Raw genomic sequence first — 12,241 nt, forward strand, 5'->3', positions numbered from 1 at the left:
ATTGGGTCCTCGCCAGCCTACGTAAAAGTACGTTGTACGTTAGGCGATTATGCTGCAATTCGTCGCTTGCCGCGACTTGAGCATGACCTAATACTCTCAGTGGGATTCGAATAAGTAGTTTAGATCTGTCGCAAGTAATCTATTGGTTGTCTGGCTTTATGGATCATGAGGAAGAGCCTCCAATCTTTCACTTTGACGAATGGCGATGCAGCATGGCAGTTATATTCCACGAAAGGAATTGCTGCTAGGTCTAGCCCAGCCCAGAAATCTCTTGGCAGTCACGCCACCTCGTTAGCTGGAAGCGGAGTTCGAAAACTAAGCTTATCAGTAATAACAATGGGAAGCTTTTACATAACCATGGATTAGGTTTCCTTTTGGATCCACGGGCGCATATCAATCTTATCCGCATGCAGCTTCAAGCATCGCATCTAATGTCATTTGGGCACTAGCTGTAAGTGAATCAGTCAACTGTATACTTTTTTGACACAATTGCCTTTTATCTATTGTGTTTATTAACGTCACTACTAGAATTTCGGGTTTCAGTTCCGGTATATTAACTGTCGCTAGTGGCTTCCGGCTGCTTGTATTGTATACCGCCTGTTTAATATGACAACCAAGGACTACTACTACCCCATTCCGGCCATCGCATCTGCCTTGCCTGTCTCCGCGGCATGTCTGACGTAGATGGTCACGGTATCATCTAGGTAAGAAATCTACTCCGTGCGCTACTATATGAGTGTGGACTCGAGAGGTGGTTCCCACCTCGCGGTAAATGTTGGTCTTTTGGCCTTGTGGGAAACCTAAATACCCAGCTGGAGTCCTTACAAGTTAGTCTGTCTTATGAAGTTGCATCTAATCATGCCCATCACAAATTACAGACCTGCCGGGAAACTAAAAGCCCCTATCCCACAAGGGGTGGACGACTAGATGTGTAGGATTAAAAACGCATCTCTACATATCACGAACAAAGACAGACACGCATTACTTTTTTTTGAGACTTCTAATTATAAACCGTATGGCAAACAAATCCATAGCTAATATCTGCTTTAGAGCCTAGTGAAAAAGACACTGGGAGGCGTGCTCCTGAGCTTCAGGATGTAGGGAGATAGATTCAAAGGTGGAGGCGGTCGAGGGGGCAGAGGGGGCAGAGGGGGGTTTCTCCCTGATAGCCTTGAACAAAGACATGGTCACTGTAGATATAATGTGTATGACATGTAAATAAGAGGAAAGTGATGGTACAATCGGTGCAAAACAAGAAACATGGGTACATAGTTGTGTCTGAGAATGCTGTAATATGAGGGATGTTCTTGTGAAAGTTGCTCATGATTTTGATTATGTAATGCTGTAGTTGCTAAAGTGGGTCAAGCCTGGCTGTTAGCAACTTGACGTCACTAGAGTTTTTGTATGCCGACCACCAATCACTTGCCAATCAAAATCTAATCCAACTCCTTCTGCTCTTATTTGTAAAGTTATATTAGTATTGAATAATTCTTAATTAGCCATTAACTATGTGATGTTTTAGATTTAAATATAGCTTGACCTATTCTGCCACTTTATTCTCAGTTTCTCACTCCTTATAATTAGACCCGAGCCCGCTGCCTGTGAGCCCATAACCTGTTCTCTTTATCTTCTAAATCAACTCTTATAGGCCATAGAAGTGATGTTTAAATTATTACATAATTTCTGCATTTTAGGTCTATCATATATTCAATCTAATGGAAAGGCCACCAGTGGTTTTTGTTTTCTCCGTATTTATCATAGCAGTAGTATGTATAAAAAATACAAAAGCTGCAAGAAGAGGACTATACTATTATGACACCAACAACTGCATTAGCATGAGGCAAATATGACAGGCAGAATTGGTGGAGCAGATGACAACCAACTAATGAAAAGGTTGATACCTTTTGTAGCTACATGCATGAGTACATTATTTGTAATATAACACTACTGAATGCGTCTTCACCAAGCTATTCAATAGGCCATGAGGCCATAGGAGCTATATGCCTAGACTATGACGACATCACCAGAAATCATCTACTCATGTATTATCATTAACTTAATGATGATCTAGAAACTGCAATAATACCTTTCATGTATGACAAGAGCTATTTTCTTCCAAGCTGTTTAATGGATCATGAGACCCTATTGTGATGTAGCATTGCTGAATGCGTCTTCCTTTGAGCAATGTAATGGATCATAAGACTCAACGTAAAGGATGACGAAACTTAACCAACAGACAGAAGTGGGTTGTTGAAGACGACAGAGACGTCTGAGAACCAACCTGTTTCTCGTTAGGGAGGAGAGACCATGGATATAAATATATGACTGGGTATCCCCATCTACTCCAGAAACTTCCTACAGTAGTAAGAAATAATCATCAATGTGAATCTTTCTTTCAGATATCTATCCCAAAGACATTATTCCGCATCATGGTTAAGAAAGGCCCTACAACTGGAGGTAATGGTGGCAGTGAATTTAACCTCTATAGTCGTGATGAGCCCGTCGAACAACTGGATGTATGGTACGGCCAAGGCACTCCTCCCGATTTTGACAAATTTACTGTCCTGAGGGGTCTCAAAGTCAGATGGGCCGGGGATGGAGACGACCAGGCCGGATGTTGCCCGGATGACGAACAGGAGAGAATACTGCATACCAGTTATGATTTTGGTAATGATTCACTTGATTGGATGGATATATATGGGTCAACCGGGCGTGTTGATTCACTAAGACTTGTGACTCACAACGAGAAAGACCACTTCGAGGCTGGAGGAATTGGTGGTACCAAATGTGGTCAACCTGCTGGTGGTAGAAAGCTATATGGGTTCTATGGAAGGGCGGAAAAAGACATTGACAAGCTCGGGGCAGTATTCAGTGATTAAAAAGGCAGTGAGTTACACAGATATGATCAACCTGTATAAATCTTCTAACCCTGGACAGATATCTGCTTATTCAAACCTATCTTATGTCCTTTTTAAGGGCTCAGATCTGCTGCTATTACTTATGGGTTAATTGCTTCTCTATCTTAGCAAATCTCTATCAGCGTATGGACAGCCAAGCATGCACCTGACCCTGTCAAACCAGTCTGGAAAGTTAATAACTAGAGTGACAGAAAACTATGGCTTAAATGTCTCAGAGAGTTTGTGATGCCTTTAGTGCTTTTGCCCACTCTTTTGCCTAGCACACCTATTTGCCCATAATATTTACCCAGAATCTGTTGTGCTGTACAGATGCTTTCTTAAAAGATTGACTATATAGCTTTTGCCTTAAAGGGACTTATTCCATTAGTTATAACCAGAATATGAGGACCTGTGAAATCAATGCTGAAAATAACTGCTACTGAKGCTATAAATAGCTGCATTTCCACCTGTAATTTCCCTTAGTAAGCTACTGCTTTAGTACTTAAGCATATACTATACACTACTATTTTATATGACAACCCGTCACCATGTTCCCTGCTGACTCTTTATGCAGAGCTTTCTGCCCATCTTGACCACTTACCTCTTTAGGGTTATTTAGATTGTTTGCACCATTCCACCCTCTATTTATATATCTCCCTACTATATACATACTTTCTTCCCTCTCTTCTCTATACTTAGTTTTCTATTAAATTACTACTATACTATTAGAATATAAGCAGTGCTATTATATAAAACTAAGCATTACTTCCTTTATTATCTCTTTTATTAGAAGGTTTAAGATCTAGTAAAAAATATATTCTTCTTTATATTAAGTACTAATCTTACCTCCTCTTATAAAGAACCCCTTGTGTGCTAATAATGCTAATAGTTAGAGATAATAATATAATCTATTAACTAAGATTATAAAGAATTATAATAGCTAGATCTATAGCTTCTACTAAGGAGCTTAAGAACTAGTAAGGAGCTAAAAATAGAATCTATAACCCCTTTACTTAGTATACTAGAGCAGACCTAAGTTTTACTAGAAGGCTAACTACCCTACTTAACTAGATAGAGAATAGTAGTCTTAATAAAGATATTTATAAGCTAGCTAACAGTATCTCCTATAAAGAATTTACTATCTATTAGGGAATAGACCCTAAGTACTACTAGGAAGCTATCTCCTAAATCTATATTACTTTAGATATAAAGGTAAACTAGAACTATGCAGAGGTAGCTCTTCTAAATAAGTAACTTATTAAGAGCTAGAGTAAGACTAATAACCTTAAGCACTAGAATAAATAGATTTATTAGGAATATAAATAGACCTAGGCCTAGCTTATTACTACTAACCTTAAATATAATAAGGCCTAAGAGAAGCTTAAAGAGGTAATCTATAAATAAAATAACTTTACCCTATAGGTAGCCTATAGATCTAGTATTAGAAATACTAGTTTCTAGGCTTCAGCTGCTAGTAGTAAATTAGTAAAGATTTTAGACCCTTCTCTTCTTAGTAATAGAAAGGACCCTTATTTTAAAGATTAGTTATTAGCTATTAAGCAGAAGCTTATTACTAATACTAACCACTTCTCTAACCCTATAATAAGAATTACCTATATAACTAGTTATACTAAGGGCAATGCCTGGAAGCATATTACCTCTTAGCTATAGAAAGATATTATTAATCTATACTAGGACTCTATAGACCTCCTTAAGTACCTAAAAAATATATTCACAGACCCTAATTATAAATAAGTTACTAAGTAGAAATATAACACCCTCTATATAAAGCTATTAGTTAAATAGAATAACTTTATCTCTAAATTTCTATACCTTATAGTAGAAGTAAGCATCCCTAAAGAGAGCTAGAAAGATAATCTATATAATAAACTATCTCTCTATATATAAGAGCTTACTATACCTACTTATAATAATAATTATAAGACCTTCTAGGAGTTTATAGACTACTATAGTTATATAGTAATAAATATTAAGAATATAGAAAGAATTAAGGCTTACCTGAATAGCAGCACTAATACTTATACTAGAGGGATAGGAGTAATACCTTATACTACTACTCTAGCTACTACTACTCCCTCTATAGATAATACTATCTTCTATAGTTATACTACTATAGCCTCCCTAGCCCTTAGTAACCTTAATAATAAAACTAGGAAGCACCTTATAAATAAGGGTAAATACTTTATATACTTCTAGGTTAGATATACTAGCTATAGCTACCCTATAAAGTAGGCTATATAGCTTAAGATATTAGAATAGTCTATTAAGTCCCTTTCTAAATCAGAAAATAAGAGCATCTAGGGGAAGTCTCCTTCCTAGATAAGAAATTAATTAACTTATATAACTTAGACTTACAAAATCTATTAGGTAATAAGGAAGATAGTTTTAAAATAAAATCTCTTATCCTTATTAATAGATTCTTAGTATCTATAAGCTCCCTAGTTAATACTAGAGTAAATATATATATATATATAACCACTTCCTTAGCTATTTAGATATCTTAATATTTTAGAATACCTACTATACCCTTAGAAAGGGAGTATATAGTTATAGGGTTTAATAGAAAGTAGTCTATTCCTCTTACCTATATTATTATATTAACTATGGTAATAGATAATTATATTATAAGATAGATACTATTTCTTATACTAGACCTAGGATGCTATAATATTATACTAGGAAGGATGTGGCTTATAGAATACTGTATACTAGTAGATTATATAGAGAAATAATTAATCTAGTCTATACTACCTACCTACTAAGATAAGATAGCTATATAAATAAACTAGGAAGTCCCTTATAACTTCCTAATTAGGTTACCCATTAACTAAGATTACTAATATAATATAGTATACCGTGCTAGGTAATAAGTAGGGTATAAAAGGGATACCTTCCCTCCCTTAGCTCTATCTTCTCTTCTCTTACTAACTATATCTAGCCCTATAGTTCTTCCCAGAGTAGTAACTAAGCCTTTAAATATATATAGCTTAATAGAAGAACCATAGGGCTATAGTATAAGGTTATAGTACCTCTTTTCTAGAATAATCTAAGGGCCCCTATAGACCTCTAAACCCTTATATATTCAGCCCCTAGTACTTCCTCCTATAGCTCCTAAAGAGATACCTAAGCTAAATCCCCCTAAGGAGTCTGACCTAATAATACTAATAATCACTACTTCCCCTTCCTATAAGGCTAGATAATACTAACCTACTAGAATAAAGGAAATTAATTAGTAGCATTGTGCCCTTAAGATAGAATAAGCTCTATAAAAAAGAAGTATAGAACTAATATTATAATTATAATCTACTTACCCCTTAAGTAAGACTGTAATTAATATTACTATAATAGATATAGTAGCCTTCTACTAATATATATATAGGAAAGATACTACTATCTTCTTATCTTCTCTCTATAAGCTTAATAAGTTAATTAATAAGAAATAGGGTAAATAGCCTCTTTCCCTCCCTTAGCAGCTAATAATTATAGCTTAGTCTCTAATATTTTAGCTAACTAATTATAGTCTAGTAATTACTAAAGATAAGATTAGTAAGATTAAATAAGTACTACTAGAACCTTATTAGGACCTAGCTAACATCTTCTCTAAATATAATTCTAATACTCTACCTCCTCACTATAGGGAATTTAATTATAAAGTTAAACTAGAATAGGAGAATATAGTTAGTTATAGGCCCCTATATAAGATAAATATAGAAGAATTAGAAGTAGTAAGGGAATATATACTAGATAACCTTTATAAGGGATTTATTATACCTAGTAATACTCCCTTTACTTCTCCTATTCTTATAGTAGAAAAGCTAGGTGGAGGACTATACTTCTATATTAATTACTATAAATTAAATACTATAATATATAAGGACTGTTACCCTCTTCCCTTAATTAATAAGATCTTAGAGTATATCTCTAAAGTAAAGATCTTTACTAAGCTAGATATCTATTAGKGTTTTTATTAGATTTATATAGACCTAGCCTTAGAGAACCTTACTACCTTCTATTTATAATATAGCAGCTTTAAGTATAAGATAATACCCTTTAGACTTACTAATAGACTAGCTATATTCTAGTACTTTATAAATAGTATTTTTATAAACTACCTAGATTAATATCTAACTATATTTATTAATAATCTACTAATCTATTCTAATAATAAGTTGGAGCACTAGCTATATATCTATATTATTCTATAGTACTTATAGAAGCATAGCCTATAAGCCTTAATTAAGAAGTATAAATTCTATATAATAGAGATATAGTATCTTAGCTTCATCATCTTAATAGATAGTATTAAGGTTAACCTAGAAAAGGTTATTATAGTATAGAAGTAGAAGGCTCCCACTACTATAAGAGGGGTCTAGTCATTTCTAGGCTTTTATAACTTCTATTAAAGGTTTATATAAGGATATAATTATATTACTAAACCCCTAGTTATATTAATAAGGAAGGATATCCCCTTTATATAGAATAATAACTATAAGGAGGTATTCTGCTGTTTAAAGATTACCCTTACTAAAGCTCTACTTCTTATCTATTATAACCTATCCTTATCTATAAAGCTAGAGATAGATACCTCTAATAGTATAGTTACTAGTATACTCTCTTAGTAGTAGGGGGAAGAGTAGTATCCTATTATATACTTCTCTAAAACTATAAATCTAGTAGAGCATAACTATGGCATCTATAACTAAGAACTATTAGCTATTATATATACTCTAGAAGAATAGTAAGCTAAGCTATAGGGCCTATAAAGAGCTAAACTATTTAAGATATTTATAGACTATTAGATATTATAATATTTTATATAGAAACAGCAACTGAACCCCTAATAGATCTAATAGAATAAGTTCCTATCTAGCTTCTGCTTCCTTATTACTTTCTAGCCTAGGAAGCTTAATATACTAGCTAATATACTCTCTAGGCTAGAAGACCTAGAAGGGACTAATAATTACTAAATTTAGTTAATGCTTAAGCCTGACCACCTTAACCCCTAAATCTTAGCAGCTATTACCCCTAGCCTAATATTAATAGTAGATTAAGTATCTAAAGTAAATTAACTATATAATAGCCTCTAGCCTAAGTAAGAGCTTATATAGGTGGGTAGTGACTAATAGGAACTTAGAGATAGACTTCTACTCTTCTAAGAATACCTAGTAATGCCTAATAAAGGTAACCTATATACTTATCTACTAGATGAAATCTATTACCTACTATCTTCTATGCACCTGGGTAAGGCTAAGATAAAAAGACTTATCTATACTTACTATTATTAGACCTCCTAGAGACAGGATGTGGACTACTATATAGATAATTATCTTATCTACTATTAAATAAAGATATATAGGGACCCTCTACTGGGTCTACTATAGCCCCTTCCTATCCTAAACTAACCTTAGTAATATATTACTATAGATTTCTATTTATTCCCATGCTCTAAGACAGGTTTTAATACTATATTTATTATAGTAGACTAACTAGGGAAGAGAGCCTTTACTATTCCCTATTATAAGATAACTACTACTTATAATATAGTATATCTCTTTATTACCTATATTTACCCATGGACTGGCTTACTAGAAATAATTATCTTAGATAAAGGAGGATAGTTTATCTCAGACTTCTAGGATAAACTATATAAAGTCTTATAGATCTACCTTAAGCTATTATTAGGATATTATCTATAGACTAATAACTAAATAGAAGTTATAAACTAGTAGATTATATAATAACTATAACTATTTATTAACTATTACTAGGATAACTAGGACTAGTAGCTATCTATACTAAATTTTACTGCTGTAGTGCTTTTAAGTAAATTTATAGGGGTATTACCCTTCTTTATTAAGAGAGGCTTTAAACTATATATATCCTTTAACTAGTTAGCAGTTACTACCCTATTAGACCTTAATATTAATTATAAGCAAGCATAGTAGATAGCTAGATATATAGAGGAGATCTAGTTATATACTTATAGAGGTATAGAAGCTACTTAATATTAATAGAAATAATAGGCTAATAAGTATTGCCATGCTATTAACTTTAATATTAATAATTATATTTTTATTACTATATTAGATTAGAAGCTTGACTATCCTAGTTAGAAGCTTACTAACTAGCTTATAGGGCTATACTAAATTATAAAGTAAGAGGGGAATACCTTCTAACTAGATCTCCTAGACTCTATAAAAGTCTACCCTATCTTTATGCCTGAGAAGCTTTATAAAGCCCCCTCTATACCTCCTCTACCTAGCCAGCTCTAGGACCTAGCTCCCCTACTTAAAGTTAATAATAGGGATAAGTAGGAGGTTAAGGAGATACTAGTATCCTAACTCTACTATTACAAACTCTAGTACTAAGTAAGGTGGCTTAGTTATAACATTAATCTTGCCTAGTATCTAGCCTGAAATTTTAGGAACTCCCTAACATTACTCTATAACTTCTATACCCAGTATCCAGCCATACCAGGCCTGCTAATGCACCTATTAGAATAGCTATAAGCAGCAGAAGATAAGGTATTCCTTAATGATCACCCTGATAATGATAAACCCTAGATGGGGGTATCTGGAGCCTAAAAGGGGGGGTAATGTAATAACCTATTACTATATTCCCTGCTAACTCTTTATGCAGAGCTTTCTGCCTATCTTAACTACTTACCTCTTTAGGGTTATTTGGATTGTTTATACTGTTCCACCCTCTGTTTATATATCTCCCTGCTATGTATATACTTTCTTCCCTCTCTTCTCTATGCTTAGTTTTCTATTGAATTACTACCATACCATTGGAATATGAGCAGTGCCATCATATTTTATACCTACCAAGCACTCTTCCAAACCTCAGTGAGCATCTGCTCTATTTCAACTCATAATAAGAAGTAATACTAATAATAGCCCCCTCAGTAACTAGATCTAGCTCCCTTAAACTTAATTCCCTATATACTATATAAAATAGTGCTCATCCTCACTCCTTCCTTTTCCCCCCCCAGCACTTTCGCACCTTCCACATCAATCTGCAAAGTCAATCACTGGTCAAATTACTTTAAAAAAAAGTCACCTTTCCCTTGTATTTGGACCTGTCTATCTTAATATTACTACCTCCTCTCCCTCCTACAGATCCTAATGAACATCAATACTAGACTGACCTGATCCTCTATAAAGAAACTTAAGCTAGGCTTAAGTATTTCTATAGCCTTGCCCCTAAACTTTAAACCTAAGATATTAGAATGTCTTATAGTGGTTAAAAGATACTAGTAAAGATATATTATATTTTTTTAGACTACTAAAGGGAATATATATCCTTAATATACTGCTGATAGATTTTATATCTATTTAAAAGAGGACTATATAAAGTATCTACTCTTAGAGGACTAAATAATCTATATAAATTTCTTTAATTAGATATATAGGATCTTATAAGAGAAGCTTCTTTAATTATATAATAAGTACTAGTAGTAAGTTAACCTGCCCACACGATGATAATCGTCGACAACCTTTGGTCTCTGGCCGTCGCCTCTGGGTTACTGGCCATATTCCTCAATATACTGTGGGGGCGATTCAAAGAATACCAAGGACGCAAAGCCCATGGCTGCGGCGTTATCCCATCTTATCCTCAATGGGATCGCATTTTCGGATTCGATCTCGCCTTGAGCCAAATGAAGGCCCTCCGTGGAGAGACTTTTATCCCATGGCTGGCAGCTATGCATGAAGGCCAACCGAGCACATTCAAGATCCGTTTTCTCGGAAAACGCCAAATTTACACCACCGAGACGGATAACCTTAAGGCTATGACAGCGATCAACTGGAAGGATTTTGGCATCAGTCCTCTCCGACGCAGTACGAAAGCTTTCCACCCGTTCGCAGACAAAGGTGTCAACACCGTTGACGGGAACGACTGGGTGTTCAGCCGTCTCCTCATGAAGCCGTTCTTCAATCGCGATGTTTATACGAACACTGATCGGATCAGGCCGTATGTGGACTCGTTATTGTCTCTACTGCTGCCGGATGGAGAGACATTCAACATCCAGCCCCTGCTCCAGCGATGGGTAAGTCGCGCTTGCAAAAAAAGCAATTTGAACGTTTCATTACAATGCTCATACGAACATAGTTCCTGGATTTGACCACTGATTTCATCCTTGGCGAGCCTATGGGGGCCCTCAATCATCCAGTCAAGGCCAAAATCACATGGGCCATGCTGGATGTTCTTCGTGGCAGTCGCCAGCGTATGCAGGTCGTTCGCATGATCAAGTGGTTCAACTGGGACTGGTGGCTCAAGGCAGTATACGAGGTTCATGCCTTTGTCGACACACATATCACAGCGACTTACAAAGAAATCGAAACCCGCAAGGCACGCATCGCTGCTGGAGAGAAAGTAGGCCCTGAGCGGGAAGACCTTCTATGGTACATGGCATCACACGACTCCGACTACGAAGACCTGCGGTCTCAATTGGCCCTGCTGCTGGTCCCGAACAACGACACAACTTCGATCTTCATCAGTAATGCCCTCTGGCACTTGGCTCGTCACCCGGATGCGTGGGCAAGATGTCGTGAGGACGTACTGACATCAGTTCAAGGGGGTGAGGACGAAGCGGTTGGTCAACTCAGCTTCTCCACTCTCAGAGGCTTGAAGTTTCTCAATGCCTGTCTTGATGAGACTGCGACTAAACCCAAACAACGTCACCCAAGTCCGTATCTGCATGAACGACACGACCCTCCCACGTGGCGGAGGCAAAGACGGCCAGTACCCCATCTTCGTCCGCAGAGGTGACATGGTCCAAGTCACCAAGACAGTACAGCAGCGCAATCGGGAATACTGGGGTGAAGACGCAGACGATTTTCGTCCTGAGCGCTTCCTTGAGCTGAAGCCCTTCTGGGAGTTCGTGCCTTTCAGCGGTGGTCCTAGAAGGTGCCCAGCACAGATGATGGTCATGACGGAGGCTGCATACATGTTGGCTCGTTTGGTAATGCGCTACGAGCGAATCGATTCCAGAGATGCGAATCCATATCATGCTATTATGCGGATTGGACCAAGTAACAAGACTGGTGTTTTGGTTGCCCTCCACAAAGCACGCGAAGGAAATTAGTATCGATGAACGACAGTCGACATGAGAATTACGTTAGCTGAAACTTTAGAACATTAGCTTGACTGTTAGACGCCAAACTGATCCATGCCTTGCAACTCTTTATTGTTCATATATCCGCGTTTCACTTGTTTCTAAATTCCTGCAACGGACCAGCACAACTTGGAAATCGAACGGAGACGATGCATTGACGCCTAGGAGCGAAGGCTATGTTCGACGATCGAAAGCGACGATATTG

At 36.3% G+C, this 12,241-nt stretch overlaps 2 protein-coding genes across 2 annotated transcripts; both read left to right on the forward strand.

Annotated features, from left to right (window-relative positions):
• Positions 1-2,429: 2,429 nt before the first annotated feature.
• On the forward strand, positions 2,430-2,879 carry Asppvi_003751 (uncharacterized protein; the record flags this gene model as incomplete). Its single annotated transcript, XM_043299712.1, has 1 exon — positions 2,430-2,879. The coding sequence occupies one exon, from the start codon at positions 2,430-2,432 to the stop codon at positions 2,877-2,879; it is 450 nt and encodes a 149-aa protein (XP_043155647.1).
• Positions 2,880-10,398: 7,519 nt separating this feature from the next.
• Positions 10,399-12,006, forward strand: Asppvi_003752 (uncharacterized protein; the record flags this gene model as incomplete). Its single annotated transcript, XM_043299713.1, has 3 exons — positions 10,399-10,968; positions 11,031-11,517; positions 11,609-12,006. The coding sequence occupies 3 exons, from the start codon at positions 10,399-10,401 to the stop codon at positions 12,004-12,006; spliced, it is 1,455 nt and encodes a 484-aa protein (XP_043155648.1).
• Positions 12,007-12,241: the final 235 nt, after the last annotated feature.

The sequence above is a fragment of the Aspergillus pseudoviridinutans genome (assembly GCF_018340605.1).
Source record: "Aspergillus pseudoviridinutans IFM 55266 DNA, scaffold_2, whole genome shotgun sequence".
Classification (NCBI taxonomy): domain Eukaryota; kingdom Fungi; phylum Ascomycota; class Eurotiomycetes; order Eurotiales; family Aspergillaceae; genus Aspergillus; species Aspergillus pseudoviridinutans.